Source organism: Lampris incognitus, chromosome 9 (assembly GCF_029633865.1).
Source record: "Lampris incognitus isolate fLamInc1 chromosome 9, fLamInc1.hap2, whole genome shotgun sequence".
NCBI classification, from domain to species: Eukaryota; Metazoa; Chordata; class Actinopteri; order Lampriformes; family Lampridae; genus Lampris; species Lampris incognitus.
In genome coordinates, this window is record NC_079219.1 from 29976290 (window position 1) to 29995784 (window position 19495).

At 42.5% G+C, this 19495-nt stretch overlaps 1 protein-coding gene across 1 annotated transcript in view; it reads left to right on the top strand.

Annotated features, from left to right (window-relative positions):
• The window catches only part of cobl (cordon-bleu WH2 repeat protein), a 107238-nt gene extending 91013 nt beyond the window's left edge, over window positions 1–16225 (top strand). Inside the window, exons 10-17 of the mRNA XM_056286966.1 lie at window positions 48–372; window positions 2668–2783; window positions 4043–4240; window positions 7579–9206; window positions 9552–9785; window positions 10193–10309; window positions 12049–12354; window positions 13644–16225. Coding sequence (XP_056142941.1) covers window positions 48–372; window positions 2668–2783; window positions 4043–4240; window positions 7579–9206; window positions 9552–9785; window positions 10193–10309; window positions 12049–12354; window positions 13644–13727 — 3008 coding nt within the window. The 3' untranslated portion in view covers window positions 13728–16225. The remainder of the gene's footprint in view (window positions 1–47; window positions 373–2667; window positions 2784–4042; window positions 4241–7578; window positions 9207–9551; window positions 9786–10192; window positions 10310–12048; window positions 12355–13643) is intronic.
• Window positions 16226–19495: the final 3270 nt, after the last annotated feature.

The following is a 19495-nucleotide window of genomic DNA, read 5'->3' on the forward strand; positions in this document are numbered from 1 at the left end:
CTCCTTCATACCAACCTCGTAATATCTCTGTCTTCTTAATCTCCCAGCCTGGCTCCATTCTCTACGGAGGTCCGTAGCAGGTAGCCGGACGCCTGATGCTGATGTGGCCAAGGAAGAGACTTTGTCAATGGGCAGCAGCAGCGGTGGCAGCAGCCTGCCCGACCAGGGCTACGCTGCGTCAGAGAGCACAGCCGAGGGCGAAGACTCGGGCCTGGTCAGCTCTCCATCAGACACCCAACCCACATCCCCAGATGGGAGCTTGTCTCTGGATGGAAGTAGTGCTGGCGGAGGAGGAGAGAGATCACTGAGACCATTAAGAGACAATTCAAGTGACAGCGATGAAGGATGTGCCACCTGGGGATCCCGACACAGGTATGAAGGAGTTAGGAAGAAGCACAGAGAGGAGAAGGAAAGCATCGTGAAATTGTTCCCGTGATGTTGATGATGATATTGATGATGATGTGATGCCTGTGGTTCATGGAAGGCAATAGATGCTGTAAGATTGAAGTACAGAGGGGTGCAGGAGAGGCATTAGCAACAAAAGAGAAAGAGGGAAAGAAATGGGAATGGGAGAACGGTAGCATAGCTAGGTGAGATTGAAGTAGGTCACAGGCAAACCAAAAGAAATTGTAAGATATTATCCAAATTTATGAACTTTACTGTTATTGCAAGCTGATTGCAAACAGATTGTGAGTTGTGAGGCCGACCCGTGTGGGTGGGCCAGTCATCCTGAGAGTCATGGTGATTCATGATTACTACCTTACTCTTACTCATCTATCTTGCCTCACGTTTGCCAGTATTCACCCAACCAGGCTCTACCTCATATCTCGAGCACTGCAGCCAGGTTCCTTTTTGACGTTTGCAAATAATTCCAGTGAACGAACAATAAAAACACGTTTGTTGTTCCTTTGACAGCAGCTATTTCATAGACAGCTAAGTCAGTGTGGCCTAGAAGACACATTAAATAGCGAGAGCAAAAGTGCACTGCAGCCAGATTTGTCAAGATTTAGGTCTTCAATGATAAGAGTGATGATTTTTTTTTATCTTCTAAATGTGCAATAATTAGTTTACATGATATTAATTCTTGTCATTTGTGGCATCCTGGTGACATGTCAGAGTGGGTTGTGTTTTATTCTCTCAATGTTGTGGATTTTAACCTGCCACCAATGAAGAGAACATATACATGGAAATGATTTTGTTTGATAAATGTATTCTTATTTCTAATTTAGTTCCAATCCTCTGTTGTCACCTTTCTGTTTTTCCCAAGTCCATCTTTAGAAGTCTTCCTAGGTTTTTAGCTGTGCTAACTGAGAGCCATGTGTTATATTTGGGTCATAGCCACAGCTGGCACCATCAACCCTCAGGGCTGGCCTTTCAAAGTTATGGTTCTAGGCCCTTATTCAAAGACTTTCTTGGAATATAATTGCCAACCCAGATCACTTTTTGCCTTCTAGGTTGTCATGAAATGAACGTCTTAAAGTACCCGGACCTGTAATCCTAGATCATTGCACTTAACTCTGAGAAAACTTTATGAATCCAGGACCTGGCCTGGTACCATGGACTCTTTCGGCTTCCAGGAAAGCACCATAACCTTGTTTTCTCAGAGTCGTTGAGGAAATGTGGACCGATCCAAGTCTCTTAGAAGACAAATTCTATTTGGTTTGGCCCCGTCGGTGCAATTTGTTATGGCTAATACATCAGCGACTCATAAGAATGCTGTGTTGAACTCTCGCAGAGAGCGTAAAGGAAGTATGAACTCTGTGGTAATAATAACTTTATAGCTGCATATTTCAAAGAGCGCAGGCTCCAACCATAATAACATTCAAGTTTGAACAAGCTTAACATTTTAAAAACTAAATTTTTGTTTTTCTTTCCTGGTTATTTGAACTGAGTTTAGCCTTTCGGTCAGTAAGACAACATAGTAACGGGAAGGGTACGGGATCTAATCCCCGTCATGAATAGCAATGTTTAGATCAGATGTTTGACTAGAAAGGAGCTGCTCTTCAATCTTTTTACCTTGTCATTGTCAAATTCCTCTTGAGCAAGGCATTGAAAACATACCTGGTCCTCTTGGACTGTAATGGCTCACCCAATATCCTGACCTCGATTGACATGCATGTATGTTATAGGGCTCTGCAGAAATGTGTGCGGGTTCTCAGATTTGCATGTACATGGGGCTTCTGGATAGCATAGCGATCTCCGTTGTCTACCACATGGGGATCGCAGGTTCGAATCCCTGTGTTACCTCCAGCTTTGTCGGTCGTCCCTACAGACACAATTGGCCGTGTCTTCGGGTGGGAAGCCGGATGTGGGTATGTGTCCTGGTCACTGCACTAGCGCCTCCTCTGGGCGGTTGGGGAACCCATTGGGAGTGGGAGGGGGAACTGGGGGGAATAGCGTGATCCTCCCATGCGCTACGTCCCCCTGGCGAAACTCCTCACTGTCAGGTGAAAAGAAGCAGCTGGCGACTCCACATGTATGTGAGGAGGCATGTGGTAGTCTGCAGCCCTCCCCGGATTGGCAGAGGAGGTGGAGCAGCGACTGGGACGGCTCAGAGTGCGGGGTGATTGGCCAGGTACAATTGGGGAGAAAAAAGAAGGGGAAAAGCCAAAATGAAAAAAAAAAGATTTGCATGTACATGACTTTTAAATACTTCTCCCATTTCAGACATAGTGCCATCAGCCTAAAGGAAAAGTCAGGCATAATAAAGGACAGCTATGACGGGGACCATGAACTTACAGCCCAAATTAAGCAGACCTTGGCAGATTTTGAGGCTGATTTAGGTGAGTATCGCAAGATGGCTTTACATCAGACATTGTTAGATTAAATACTACCCACTAACTGTACACTCTCTATTTGTGCATGTTGAGTTATATCATAAATTCTGGTTGTATTGAAAATGACTCATTCAGAAAACTGAATTTACTTTGTTTAAGTTTGTTACCTCAAAATTTAAACTGCGTCATTTCATTTGATAGGACAAAACAACTCTATAGCTTGTTTTCTGCATTTCATTAAATGCAACTTGATGATACACATATTGCATTTTCATTAATCTGAATAGGTTAAAATTCATAAAATTATATTTTACAAAAAATGGAGGAAAAGTGCTTTGTTCATGACTGGTAGTTGTAAGGTTTCCAAACTGGTGCTTTTGAAACTGGACTGATCTTTTAAATCAATGATTTAAGTTATTGACACATAATCTGTAATGTAGTTCAGTCCCATCACGCTGCATTGGCACTCACAATGAATTTCAAGCTGGGTTGTTCTGAAAGAATAGACATTATCGTATCCATCCTTACGTTGTGAGTTACTTGGCAAAGCAAAGCAAGGCCAGTTTATTTATATTGCCTTTTTTTAACACAAAAGCAAATCAAAGTGCTTCACAGAAGGCATAAGAAAACATTAAATAAGAGATACAGAACAAGATAGAAAATGAAATAACAAGGAGATAAAAAAAACAAAAATACATTAGAAGATAAAATCATAAAGGGTTAAAGTGCAAGATCAAAGTGCACAGTGAAAAATGGTCGAAGTGCAACTGTCAGGCTGAAAAGTCAGTTAAAGGCAATGGCGAACATAAAAGATTTTAGACTCGTTTTTTAAAAGTGGTCAGAGCTGAGGCGAGGTTTAAATCTTCTGGAAGTTTGTTCCAGCTATGTGTCGCATAATAACTAGCTAAATGCTGCGTCACCATGTTTTGTTTTAAGTCTGGGAATAGCTAGCAGACCATTCCCAGATGATCTGAGAGGTCGAGAGGGTTCATATGGTAAAAACAAGTCAGAGATGTGTTTTGATCCTAAACCATCAAGAGATTCATAGTCAAGCAGCAGTATTTCAAAGTCTATTCTGTGGCACACAGGAAGGCAGTGCAGAGAAATGAGAATCTTTGTTAGGGCCTTCGAGGCGGCATCCTGAAATTTGCAAAGTTTTTGGATATCCGTAATTAACATGCAACTGAAGTAGTCTCATTTAATTGATGTTTAATTCTATTGCCATTTCATTAATCCTCTGTGTTCTCCCTCGGCCTGTTTTGCAGACATAATGAATGTGGATGTAGTCAACAGGAAAGAGATTCCTGACACTTTATCCATTGAGAGCAATGAAGTGCCTGTGTCTCTGGTGGACATGGACATACCAATCACAGCCATAGACGAAGTGCTGGAAGAGTATGGGCAGAACACAGCGAAGGAAGAGACAAAGCCACATGTCAGCACCCAGTCAAAAGACAGCACAGGTAGAAAAAATGTGTACGTGTGTGTGTGTATACAGTGGGTATGAAAAGTCTACACACGCCTGTTAAAATGGCAGGTTTTTGTGATGTAAAAAAAAAGAAACCAAGATAAATCATATGAGAACTTTTCCCACCGTTTGCGAAATTGCAACTTGTAAAAATAAAGTTAGAACAATTAGAATTTTTTTTGGGGGGGGAGTTACAAAACTTATAATAATAACCTGGTTGCATAAGTGTGCACACCCTTTTATAATTGAGGATAATAATAATAAATCAAACTTATATAGCGCTTTTCTAACACTCAAAGTCGCTTTACAATAAACGACAGTGAAACAAGACAGCAGATAAACATAACACAGACATACAGGGGTGGATGGGAAGGGGGGCTACGAGAGGGAGAAGTAGCAGCCACACACGATGCCAGCAGTACTCTCCCACTTAAACAGATACAAAAGGGCAAGAAAAACAAAAAACAACAACACTGTAGACGCTGATTTTCTGTAGGGGTTTATTAGGATGTGGCTGTGTTCAGAATTGACCAGTCACATTCATACTCATGTTAAATAGTAGTTAGTGTACACCTGCCATCAATTAAAGTGACTGTGATTAACCCCAAAGAAAGTTCAGTTGTCCTGTAGGATTTTACTGACATCTTGGTTTCATCCAACTGCAAAAGCCATGATCCACAAAGAGCTTACGAAGCATGAATGGGATCTCATTGTAGAAAGGTATTGATCAGGAGAAGGGTACAAAATAATTTCCAAGGCATTAGATAGACCACCGGCAGCACGGTGGTGCAATGGTTAGTGCGGCTGCCTCACAGCAAGAATGTCCTGGGTTCCAGTCCCGGGGTCGCCCTACCTTGGGGGTTGTCCTGGGTCATCCTCTATGTGGAGTTTGCATGTTCTCCCCATGTCCGTGTGGGTTTCCTCTGGCTGCTCTGGTTTCTTCCCACAGTCCAAAGATATGTAGGTCAGTTGAATCAGCCATACTAAATTGTCCCTAGGTGTGAATGTGTGTGTGTCAGCCCTGTGACGGCCTGGTGGCCTGTACAGGGTGTCTCCCCACCTGCCGCCCAATGACTGCTGGGATAGGCTCCAGCATCCCCGCGGCCCCAGTTGGGATAAGTGGCTTGGATGATGGGTGGAATGATAGGTAGACCACTTTTTCCACCTTTAATGTGAAATTGCAACCTATAAAATTCAAGTGAAAAACAAACAAACCTTTGAGGGGAAAAAAAAACTTGAAACAATAACCTGGTTGCAAAAGTGTGCACACCCCTAAACTATTTAGAATTAGACATCTTTATTGTCCACTCACATGGAAATTCATCTTTGGCTTCACAGACATACTACATAGTACACTTAAAAACACTCCCCAGACATAAATACAAAAAACTTCCTCTGCCTTGGGTTGGAGTACATGAGATAAAAACAATATTAAAAGAAATACTTTATTGAAGCCCCTTTTGATTTTATTACAGCACTCAGTCTTTTTGGGTAAGAGTCTATCAACTTGGCAAATCTTGACATGGCAATATTTTCCCAATCTTCCTTGCAAAAACGTTCTAGAGCCATCAGATTGCGAGGTCATCTCCTGTGCACAGCCCTCTTCAGGTCCATCCAGCCATCCATTATCTGAACCGCTTATCCTGCTCTCAGGGTTGCGGGGATGCTGGAGCCTATTCCAGCAGTCATTGGGCGGCAGGCAGGGAGACTCCCTGGACAGACCACCAGGCCATCACAGGGCCCCCCCCTCACACATTCATACCGAGGGACAATTTAGTACGGCCGATTCACCTGACCTACATGTCTTTGGACTGTGGGAGGAAACCGGAACCCCCAGAGGAAACCCATGCAGACACGGGGAGAACATGCAAACTCCACACAGAGGATGACCTGGGACGACCCACCTAGGTTGGACTAACCCGGGGCTTGAACCCAGGACCTTGTTGCTGTGAGGCGACTGCGCTAACCACTGCGCCACCGTGCCGCCCCTCTTCAGGTCACCCTACAGATTTTCTATTGGATTTAGGTCTGGGCTCTGGCTGGGCCTTTCCAAAATGCTAATCTTTTGGTGAAGCCATTCCTTTGTTGATTTGGATGTGTGCTTTGGGTCGTTGTCCTGCTGAAAGGTGAAATTCCTCTTCATCTTCAGCCTTCTAATGACTCCTGAAGGTTTTGCACCACAATCGACTGGTTTTTGGATCTATTCATGATTCCCTCCACTTTGACTAAAGCCCTAGTTCCGACTGAAAAAAGCAGCCCCAAAGCATGATGCTGCCACCACCATGCTTCACCATAGGTATGGTGTTCGTTTGGTGGTATGCTGTGTGGTTTTTGTGCTAAACATAACTTTTGGAATTATGGCCAAAAAGTTAAGCCTTGAACTCATCAGACCATAACACATTTTTCCACAGGGTTTGGAGGGCTGGATATATCTTTTTGCAAAATTTTGCCAGGCTTGGATGTTTTGTTTTTTTGTGTGTGTGCGTGTGTGTGTGTGAAAAGGCTTCTGTCTTGACAGCCTGCCCCATAGCCCAGACATATGAAGAATACAGGAGATTGTTGTCACATGTAGGGAGCAACCAGTACTTGGCAGAGATTCCTGCAGCTCTTTTAATGTTGCCGTAGGCCTCTTGGCAGCTTCTCTGACCAGTTTCCTCCTTGTCTTCTCATCAATTTTGGAGGGACATCCTGCTCTTGGTAATGTCACTGTTGTGTAATATTTTCTCCACTTGTTGATGATTGTCTTCACGGTGTTCATGGTATATCTAATACCTTAGAATTTATTTTGTGCCCCTTTCCTGATCCATACCGTTCAACAATGAGATCCCAATCATTCATGCTTTGTAAGCTCTTTGTGGATCATGGCTTTTGCACTTGGACGCAACCAAGAAGATGTCAACAAAATCCTACAGGAACCGCTGAACTTTATTTGGGGTTAATCAGTCACTTTAATTGATGGCAGGTGTATACTAACTACTATTTAACATGAGTATGAATGTGACTGGTAAATTCTGAACACAGCCACACCCTCAATTATAAAATGATGTGCACACTTAGGCAAGCAGGTTATTGTATTTTTCATTGTTTTCCCTGAAATGTTTCTGATTGTTTTTCACTTTATTTTTATAAGTTGCAGTTTCACATTAAAGGTGGAAAAAGTTCAAGCATGATTTATCTTGATTTCATTTTTTTACATCACAAAACCTGCCATTTTAACAGGGTTGTGTAGACCTTTTATCTCCACTGTGCATATATATGGGTTAAAAGAAACATCAACTAAATACCATATATGTTTTGTTGTTTTTTTTTACTACATCCCATCTGATCTTGTAGGTTCAAACTTATGTTGCCAATTCAGTGGAGACTTGGAGAACAAAAACAACAATGCTTGCACGGCTGGGGAAAACAATAAAAGCAGCAATGTAAATACACAGCAGCCTCCTCAGGCTGTGCAGCACAGGAAATCACTTGCAAACAAGTCAGTGGCTGGTGCAGACAAAACCAAGCAGACTAGTACAACTAGGACAAAACCAGAAGACAGGACAATGACCAATAACAAAACTGCTAAAGAAGAAAAACAGACAACCGCACCGATAAAAAGTGGTGATGTGCAGAAACAAAGTGAGAATGGTCTGATTAAAGCTGCTCCTGCAAAAAGCAGCTCTCTCACTTTTCCAGAGAAGAAACACAATCTTACACAAACCGGTCAGAAGTTGGTCTCTAAAGAGGAGGACGTTCCTGTGTACAGAGTGGGCCACATCAATACCAACACTACCAGCTCACACAGTAAGATCACTCAAAGCCCCACATCACGTTTTGGTATGAAAACCTTCACAGTGGTCCCTCCCAAGCCCACTGTCACAGGTGCAGTCAAGGAAAAGCCAGCCACCCTAACCGTTGGTGCCATTAAGATTGATGACCTGGGAAACATGGTAAAAGCAGGTATCTCACACAATAAACATGGCAGTTCATCAGAGTTGGCTGTTTCAAGCAGCAAAGAGTCTCCTCTGCTGGGGAAAGCCAAAGCCTTTTGGAGCTCAACTGAAAGACAGTGTGGTGCAATAGCTCATACAGCAAGTCTTTGTGAGAAGACCAAAGAGGATAATGATTACCTAAAAAACACTGCTGTTGCTGAAACTGCGATGCGAGCTGCCATCGCTCATGGCTCGAATACAGTGCAAGGGTTTTCACATGGACCATCAGAGAGGGCCAAACCAAAAGAAAGCACTCAAGAAAAAGTCAATGAACAAGTGAAAAAAGTCGTTGAAGACACAAAGGAGGAGAAGGTCAAGGTTGGGAGTGGGGTCTCCGTCTCTGAAAACCTGCAGCAGCCAAACAACAAACCTCCCCCTACTATACCACTTCTGCTCCCAGACCAGAAGAAAGACCTGTCCTTCCTTAAACCATCTCGGCGAACCTCCAGCCAATATGTGGCATCTGCCATTGCTAGATACACCCCCCATACATTGGCTAAACCTGACAGCATCCCTAACATCCCGGAGTCCTCGGTTTCTCTGAAAACACAGAGCTTTGGCTACCAGAGGGGGGGTCGATCCATATGCATGAACCCACAGCAGTTGACAAATTCATCTTCATCAGATAACGGTCCTGTGTCTCATGCAGCTGGTCCTAAGCGGTCTGTGAGCTACCCTGAATGTTTCACAGAAGGACCCAGAAGTCCTGAAGAAACGCCGCAGGACCGGGCCAAATTTGTGCGTCCTTTTGGATCCACCAACAAAAGCTCTACGGCACTATCAGCAGAAGCAGTCAACAGTAGGCATATTATACCCAGTAGCCCCACACAGGTGAATGTGGTCACCTCTGATGACAAAGCTAATATCAAACACATTCAGGCCCGAGGCCCTAGCCCTACTCAAAACCAGCTCGTACAGTCCTCTCCTAAACAGTCACAGACTACACAGGTCACAGGTTTCAAGAAAGCATCCCAAGCTCAGCCCAGTGTAAGTACATATATTATATTATATTATATTATATTATATTATATTATATATCAGTGTTTTTCAAATGGTGTGCTGTGGCACATTTGTGTGCTGTTAGAGCTGACCCAGGTGTGCTGGGGAAAAAAATTGAAATTCTACTAAAAATTAATGTTTTATGCATTAAATGCAATTATATAAGTTCATGTTTTCATTAATGGAAGCGAGAGCTTTCATTGCAATTTCAAAATTGTAACCTAATTATTTGTACCATTGTGGATAGCAGTGTGCTGCAGTAGGAGAAAGGTTGGGAAACAGTATATTATATTATGTCACCACACTGTATTGAAAGTCATATTTTACTGTCAGACCAACAAAGAAACAGCCAGCACAAGCACCCATCCAGTGCTGGGTAAGAAACCAGAACCTTTCGTCACCGTGTCCAGTGGCAGTGTGCTCCCGGAGCCCCAGCAGGTTACAGTCTTTGGGCCTGTAAAGAAGTTCAGACCGGTGATCTCTAAGTCGGTTCAGAAAGAGACATGTCTCCATAGCAGTCTGATGGAGGCCATCCAGACTGGAGGAGGCAAGGGGAGGCTCAAGAAGGTGAGATTTTCCTTGCAAGGTAGATGCATGTGAAGACTTAATGGATGGGTTGATGAGATAGATCACAAGAATTAGGACCAAGAGGCATTTTGGAGGAATAAACAGGAGTAACCTCTTCATTAGCATCAGGTTTAGCATCCCGACGATACAGGCAGGGAGAATCCACTGTGTGAGATTTCAAATACAGTGCAAATAGTCAAGTAGTTTGGGTGATTAACTTACTTTTTGTGAAGTAAATGAGTGATAATGGATTTCTATCCCTTTTGAATGCTGAATGAAGAGAGAGATGAATAAATACCACAAATTTTATTAAAAAAAATCTATTTGTATGTATGATTTCTTTTCATAAGAAGAGTGGTTAGCAGACTTGTGTTTTTGACTCTTCCTCCTTCAATGCTCAATGCTAGCTATCCAGTTCCGGTCCCAGCAGCTTAAAGAAATCATCTTACACTGAGGAGGAGAATGAGAGGTCTGTACTGCTGGCTGCCATTCGAGCCCAGAGCAGCTCTGGGAGACTAAAGAAGGTAAAATATCCCCGGGCTGCTTACAGAATATCAATGAACAGTTAGTTCAGGTTTCACATCAAGGAGTTTAGGAGAAACAGAACTCTTAGAATCCACATATTTACACTAACAAAAGGATAAATTACATAATTGTGAATTAGTGCAGGGTGATATGGAAAATATTAATAATAATAATAATAATAATCATTACATTTATATAGTGCTTTTCTAGACACCCAAAGTGCTTCACATATTGAAGGGAGAAACTCGCCTCAACCATCACCAATATGTAGCACCCACCTGGGTGATGGACGGCAGCCATTTTGCACCAGAACACTCACCACACATCAGCTTGAGGTGGAGAGGGAGGAATCATTGAGCCAGTTACATGGGAGATGATTAGGAGGTCAGATGGAGAGAGCCAGGTTGGGAATTTTGCCAGGATACTGGGGAAACCCCCTACTCTTTGCGATAAGGGGCATAGGATCTTTAATGACCACAGTGATTCAGGACCTCAATCTAATGTCTCATCCAAAGGACAGAATTATTATCACAACAGTAGTGGGTTTTACATGGTATCAAAGTACATCACAATATCTGGTTACATATGTAAAAATACAATTTTTAAGAATCCAGCAGAGATTCATCACATTGAAGTGTTTAGTAGAGTAAAATAGCAGAATAATACTCCCTCCAATATTTCAGACTTCATTTTGTGAGAAATTTTATGTTAAAGATTCTTGTTAACATTAATTTAGATTAAAAAAATGGCATATCACTATATAATAATATCCGAATATCATCCCGATACAATCCCATTGAAAGACAATAGAAGATAATATTGAATTATTGCCCAGCAATATTTAGAATATTTTAAACTGCAAATGCAAACCAAATGCATCATTCATTTTGTGTTGAGGTGTATGCCATCTTCACATGACGCTATACTTCACTCTTTGCTAAGTGAATCCTCACAAACAACTTTTGATGCAAGCATGGGTATTGCAAAATGTACTACTGTTTAGGAAAAAAAATTCTATTATGTAAGTCCTTTTGATGCTTAAAATGGAGTTTAACAGTTAAGGTAATCTTAGAGGTAAACTGCTAGCAGTACGCTAATGGACAGTGTCTTTGCTTCCACTAGATTTGTGCCATTAGCTGGGTAAAGGCCTGCAGAGCCATGCAAAGAAATATGTCATGTATGCATCGGTGTCTATTTCCATCCCTCTGTGTTGAGTGTTAGTTGTGGTTTGTTGTCATGTCGGGAGCCATGTGGATTGAAAGGGGCAGCAAATGTGCTGTTGTAGCTGAGGCCCATCTGTGGTTCCATTCTAGAATGTTCTTGACCAGAACTGGAATCTCTGGAATGCTGTATGACTAAATCTGTCTCTGGGTTTCTCGAGAAATGGAGAAAATGCAGCAGGCCATCTTTGAACCGTTATTTCAATGGCCTATTGTGAAACTGATGCTTTTTCAAATATTCCGGCATTGCGAGAATAGAAAAGGAGAGAATATTGAAATTTACTTGCGTGTAAGATATTGTGTGGATGGCAGGCTGGATGGATATTGAACACTCAAACATTGAAAGTGTGTAGATGTGCACGTGTACATTCCTTCATTCAGTGTGTGTTCATGTTCGCGTGAAAGCTGCCATCCACCAGTCAGTGTGTGTGTGTGTGTGTGTGTGCGCGTACGTGCGTGTGTTTGCATTTGTGTCTCTGTCTAGACTTACTGTTGTTCTGTTCCTCTATGCTCCACAGACCAAATCTGAGGCTGCTGACGAGCTGCAGAAGTTCCGGAAGGCTACAGAGGAGGAGACGGAGAAGAAGAGTGGTGTGACTGTGTGTGACTCGGGCCCCCCTGCTTCTCCCCCCTCCTCTTCTCCCGCCATTGCCCCATCTCCATCAGCCCCTATTGGAGTTCCGCCCCCGCCCCCCGCCCCAACCCAGTTCAAACCCAGCACTGTGGTGCATCCAGGTAGTAACACCCAGATGAACGCTGCCTCAGCCAGGGAGGCCATGCTGGAGGCCATCCGTACTGGATCTGCTGCTGAGAAGCTGAAGAAGGTATGGAAAACCTCCCATCCTTATGCTCCATATCCACACTGATTGTTTTGCAGGATTTTCAAATAATAAATGGTGGGAATGAAACATCTGTGGAGCAGCAGTGTGGTAGCAAAGACAAGATTTGAAATGGCAATATCCGAATCTTGAAAGATAGGTGCCCCGGGTAGTGACACTGTATTGAGATTTTGCAGCGCTCTAGGATTTTTATGCCTGCCGTGGCCGGCTGTAATTTTCAATCACGCACTGGGAAACACGGGTTATCAATCAACAGGCACAAAATATACATATACTTAATATGATATACATCTACCTGTAATTACTCTTTTACACACTGGACAAGTAATTTGCAATGTATTTATAGGTTTTTATTACATATTAGGACACTAACCAAAGGTGGCTGCTAACAAAATACTTAATGCATAGCTGTTTCATTTAGACTGTGATGAAGCAGTATTCATAATCATGTAATCAGAACCCTGACAAAGATTAAAACTCGAAGGTGTGTCTTGATGGATTGAATCCACAAAGACCTGTTGTCTTCAGACTTTGTACTCATCTTCCCTTAAACCCGCTTATTGTTTACTGTTGCCTTCACAAAACATAGGAAAAATACATCAACTCATAATATGATGAAAAATACACAAATGGAAACAAAATAATCTTTCAGATCAAATTTAACAAAGACATAGCCCAGGCACCCCGAAGGCATCTCATAATATTCATGGTAGATGGCTTCTTTTTTTTTTTTGCAATGTCATGCCCTTTAAAGCTACAGTAGGTAACACTGAGCATTCCAACGCAAATCCTTCTACCTCTCCCTCTGCTGCCTCGTATCACTCCGCTAAGCCCCTCCCACCAAACGACCTCCGCATCGCTCTTCAGCCCCTTACACTCGTGTACAACCAGGAAATGTCAGTTAGACTCGCGGAACGTGTCGTAGTTCATAATCTAGCCATGTAAAAAAAAAAAATATTATTTTAAGTGACTCTCTGTACTATACTGTACATAATTAAATAAAACAAACATAATTATAAATAAAAATAATAAAACAAACATAATTAGATAAAAATTAGCAATATTCAAGATTATTATTTATAGGTGGTCACTTTGACCTGAGCAAAACACAATATGTTCTCATTTACAGAATCCGGCCTTTTTTTCTTTTTTTTTTTTTTTTTTTTTTTGCAGTTTATTATGAGGACTTATTCCTTTCACTGCCGGGCTGATGTGATACAATCATAACCTATGATTTTTTTTTTTTTTTCATGTCGTGTCTTTTCCACCAATAGGTCACGGCACCGACCAAGACAATCCAAGTCAATGGGAGACTGGGAACCATCCAGGCGACATCCCCCACACTGGTTATACAGTAACACCAGACACAGGCAGGACCAGATGGAGCACTTCCTCTGTAGCTCTGATGGTTTGCTATCATTTAGCCCTGGCAGCAGTACGGGTTATTTGATCGTTCTGAAGCAGCGTTTTCAGAGGGATTTTCAAGTCATGTTTGTAAGAGTTCCTTTGTGCTTTTCGAACATGTTCGAGAACTTTACAGTGCATGGCCAATGGACAGTATACTCAGATTCACTAAAAACAACAGTCATCACATCCACTGTTTTTCTTTTTAGAACCTATGTTAGATTATATAATTATGAGAGGAACAGGATTTAGACATCAGATGGTTTTAATTGAAGCACTGAATTTGAATAGAACACATTACTTTTGTGTCACAGTGGACAGTCTTAACACATATCACTGTTCTTTACATATCCTGCCATCTGTACTGGAATTCAGTAGATGTCCTAACTGGATTTTGGGAAGTTGTGCAAAGCATGTGCCAATATTTGTCCTTTTTTTTGTCTTTCTTTTTTTTTTTTTTGCCAAGCATAGAAGCAGAATCGTTTGTTTAAACAATGATAATTTCTCATTAATTTCTTTTCTTTTCTTTTTTACATTTGCTTTTTAACACACTTATTCCCGAAGCTATGGATGCCTTATGCTGTTGCTCAGTCAGTGTTATGTATATGATGTTTGCTGTAAATATTCCATATGGTGTGCAATAAGCTAGATCTGATGAGGTCACCAGATCTTGGCAACTGTTCAACACATTTAAAATAATTGACATTATAATAGCATGTTTGATAAAACATAATTGATATTATTATAACAAATTTTTAGGCACACTTTCAGGGAGAACAAAGTCCAGCTCAAATAACAATATTATAATTATTATTATTGTTATTTGCTAAAATAATAATAATTACCGAAAGGGTGAAATCGCGGATACAAGCAGCTGAAATGAGTTTCCTCCGTAGGGTGTCTGGGCTCAGCCTTAGAGATAGGGTGAGGAGGTCGGACATCCGGAGGAAGCTTGGAGTAGAGCCATTGCTCCTTCGCGTCAAAAGGAGCCAGTTGAGGTGGTTCAGGCATCTGATTAGGATGCCTCCTGGGCACCTTCCTTTGGAGGTTTTCTGGGCATGTCCAACTGGGAGGAGACCCCTGGGTAGACTCAGAACTCGCTGGAGGGACTGCATGTTAAGTCTTGCCTGGGAACGCCTTGGGATCCCCCAGGAGGAGCTGAAGGGCATTGCTTGGGAGAGGGTTGTCTGGAGTGCCCTACTTAGCCTGCTGCCATCGCGACCCGACCCCGGAGAAGTGGCTGATGATGAGTTGAGATGAGATTATTTGCCCAGACATGGACCATAATGCCAACTTCTGCATAGTTATCTCTATGGAGGTCCACTGGTGGTGATGGATTAGTGCCTGTTAGCTTATTCCACCCCACCTTTGGTTTGTAGCCCTTATTTATGCTGCTTTTGTAAAAATCTTTTAACTTTACTCTCACACAGCGGACAAAAATAACCATATAGATATTCAGGAACAGAGTAAATTGGGTTGATTTCAACATTTAGCAGAAAACAATATGTATGCTTTTGATTTTTGGCATACTACACACAGAGTGAATTTAGGACCAATGTTTTCCTTCCTTGGCATTTGCGTGTATGTCATCGAAGGTACATTATTAATGGACACCAATCACAACAATATCACAAGCTAAGAAATTAGTCTGTTAGTCTAGATGATCTGCAGTGTGTGCAGAACTGCTATAAAACTCAGACTTGCTTTATGAGGATGTTTCAACTCTAATTGGATGCATCTATCCATGGAACCAAGTTTGGAATTTTGTCTCGGTACATCCCATAATTGCTGCTGAATATGTAAAGCTTGACATGAAGTGGTGGTGAGAAAGAAGAGAGTACACTGAGATTAAACATGTTAATGCATGAGTGTAGCATGGTAGCTCTGAATCAACTTTAGAGAAGAGACCTGAACGATGCTGTAGACACTTTTATGATCCATGTTCAGGTTTGTACTGTGCACGGCTGCCGCTACATATAGTCATGTTCTGGGACACATTCTAGTGCTGCACACAAGTGAAGGCAGCAATGTCCCTCGTTTTGTCGAGCCGTATCTGAATTTTTCCTCTGATTTACTTAAAAAATTAAAAAACGGATGACAATATTGTACCTTTTACTCTGAGAATGAAAACCTTAAGATCTTATTTTTCTCTGGTCTTGTTTTCCTGGTTCCTTTTATTTTTGCAATATGTTATTTCTCTCTCTCTTTCTCTCTTTCTCTCTCTCGGTCTCTCTTTCTCTCTCTCGTTAGAGCACAATTTCGTCAAAGTATTGTATATATTTTGTAAACTTCAGAAAAATCATCCCACTTCTAAATTTAGTTCAAATGACACTTTAATAGATTAGAGTGAAAATTTTATAAGCTTATATGTTTTAAGTGCATTTTGTTTTTGCTTTTTTGTTTTTTGTTGTTGTTTTTTTGAGGGAAAGAATTTCACAGCTGTTATTTTTGTCTACCTTATTTTTGATTGAATAAATGATTTTGTAATCAAGTGAAGCACTCACACTTTTTTCGGCATCGGTTTCACAGCATGGGTTTGGTGTTTTCGATGACTTGTTGGCATTGTGCAACTCACACAACACAGTCCAGGATCTTTACTGCCACTCACCACATGAATAAACGTCTAGTTTATAAAGAGCAATTCACTGTAAACCAACCTTGTGGGAAATCAAAGTCATTTTAATTCAGTCCTGGCAGACCCCCAAGTGGGCTTAGGGCTCAGAGTAGTAAACAGACTGTGAGGGATACCCAATGTTTAAATAGAGTCACACCAGCTCCTAGAAAATTGATGTAGAAATGCCACAAAGTAAAAACCTGTTGTGAAGCTTAATTTACTTCAAAGCTACAATTTCTGAAGTTATATATGATCAAATACGTTTTCTGATACTTTCTGTCGAGCTTGTTTTTAAAGAGGTGGTAGGGCGTCTGGGTAGCAAGCGTAGCGGTCAACACGGGGATCGCCGGTTCGAATCCCCGTGTTACCTCCGGCTTGGTCAGGCGTCTCTACAGACACAATTAGCTGTGTCTGCGGGTGGGAAGCCGGATGTGGGTATGTGTCCTGGTCTCTGCAATAGCGCCTCCTCTGGTAGGTCGGAGCGCCTGTTCGGGGGGGAGGGGGGACTGGGGGGAATAGCGTGATCCTCCCACGTGCTACATCCCCCTGGTGAAACTCCTCACTGTCAGGTGAAAAGAAGCGGCTGGCGACTCCACATGTATCGGAGGAGGCATGTGGTAGTCTGCAGCCCTCCCCGGATCGGTAGAAAGGGTGGAGCAGCAACCGGGATGGCTCAGAAGAGTGGGGTAATTGGCCAGATACAGTTAGGGAGAAAAGCGGGGCGGGGGGGGGGATCCAAAAAAAATCAAGATGCATTCAACGGCTGATTCAAGGGAGTAAATCTATGCTTTCTCTAACGTCTGGAGGGAACTCACATGATCAACATCCTCTGAATGGCTGACTTAATATGGTGGTATCAGAGACGCCAAGGCCCATAGGACACAGGTGACACGTGGTTTCCAGCATGCCACACCAATAAAATACGAGGCGAGTAGAAAGGCGACACGCCGTCGTTAGCCAACTAAACTCTCTTGGTAGACTTGTGAGAAGCTGGGGTGAGATGTTCTACTACAACACTGTCACCTTCAGTCTAACCCACACCTCCATCACTGTCCTCCACATCTACACCCCTTTATATCCTTTATACATGGGCACCTCCATCACGGTCCTCTACATCTACACCCCTTTATGTCCTTTATACATGGACATCTCCATCACTGTCCTCCACATCTACAACCCTTTATATCCTTTATACATGGACACCTCCATCACTGTCCTCTACATCTACACCCCTTTATATCCTTTATACATGGACATCTCCATCACTGTCCTCTACATCTACACCCCTTTATATCCTTTATACATGGACATCTCCATCACTGTCCTCCACATCTACACCCCTTTATATCCTTTATACATGGACATCTCCATCATTGTCCTCCACATCTACACCCCTTTATATCCTTTATACATGGACACCTCCATCACTGTCCTCTATATCTACACCCCTTTATATCCTTTATACATGGACACCTCCATCACTGTCCTCCACATCTACACCCCTTTATATCCTTTATACATGGACATCTCCATCACTGTCCTCCACATCTACACCGCTTTATATCCTTAAAACATGGACACCTCCATCAGTGTCCTCTACATCTACACCTCTTTATATCTGTTACACATGCACACCTCCATCAGTGTCCTCTTCATCTACACCCACATCCTTTTTATAAATGTGAGTAGGTAGAGGCAGGTTAAAAACAAGTACTCTTAAAGACAATAGCTGCTCCATGAATATGCCATTAACAAGTCCCTCAGGGAGACGATGCAGCTCATAGTGTTTTTCTGTCTCCACCATAGAAGCCACACACAGGAGGACAAGGTGTAACTGAGTTTGAAGCGTAGAAGTTGTGGCTAACAAGCGTTTATGAAAGTCCAAGCTCATAAAAGACTTTTACAACAGATACTATAACATCAAGATTCAACTGTGTTTGTTTGGCAGTGAGGGAGGTGCTGACACCACAGTACTGGCAGCATTTAAGATGAATCTGGTCAAACGTCGATGCAGTTACCAGTATCACCCCCGCAGCTGGTTAAATAAAAATGACCTCAGCATCGTAGCTTTAACTGTCTTTCGACCTTTCATTACAAAATGACAGTAAATTCATAATCTAAAAATTGTCCAAGAAGGTCCTGGGTTCGAGCCCCGGAGTATTCTAACCTAGGGGGTCGTCCCGGGTCGCCCTCTGTGTGAAGTTTGCATGTTCTCCCCGTGTCTGCGTGGGTTTCCCCGGGTGCTACGGTTTCCTCCCACAGTCCAAAGACATGTATAGGTCAGGCGAATCAGCCATACTAAATTGTCCCTAGGTGTGTGTGTATGTGTGTGTGTGTGGGACGGGGGGGGGCTGTGATGGACTGCTGGCCTATCCAGGATGTCTCCCCTTCTGCTGCCCAATGACTTCTAGGACAGGCTCCAGCATCCCTGAGAGCAGGATAAACGGTTTGGATAATGGATGGATGGATATGGATTATCTGTGTTTGTTTAGAAATTGATTAACATATTTCAAGTGACTTTTTTTTTCTTTCTGTATCAAATGTTGCTCCATTCCGGTTTTTGTTTTTTTGGATCCCCCCCCCCTTTTTTCTCCCTAATTGTACTTGGCCAATTACCCCACTCTTCCAAGCTGTCCTGGTCGCTGCTCCACCCCCTCTTATCAGCTGATGAGTTGACAGCTGATGATTGCTTATAGCATGAAACAGGCTTGTATGGTCTCATAGAGAATTTACTTGGCTAACTGGATTATTTTGCTCCTTATTTGTTGAGCACTTTCCCTACTGCTGAGTGTTTGTTTTAACAAAGTTTTATTATATATATAGTTGCGCACTCACAACACCATTGACGGTTTCAGGAAAAATCTCTCTCTCTCTCTCTCTCTCTCTCTCTCTCTCTCTCTCTCTCCTCTCTCTCTCTCTCTCTCTCTCTCTCTCTCTCTCTCTCTCTCTCTCTCTCTCTCTCTCTCTCTCTCTCTCTCTCTCTCTCTCTCTCTCTCTCTCTCTATATGTGTGTGTGAGAGCAAGAGAGTGTGTGTGTGTGTGTGGGGGGGGGGGGTCAGTCAATTTGAACTAGCCAAACACCAGACACCAGGTTAGACCAAAGGCACC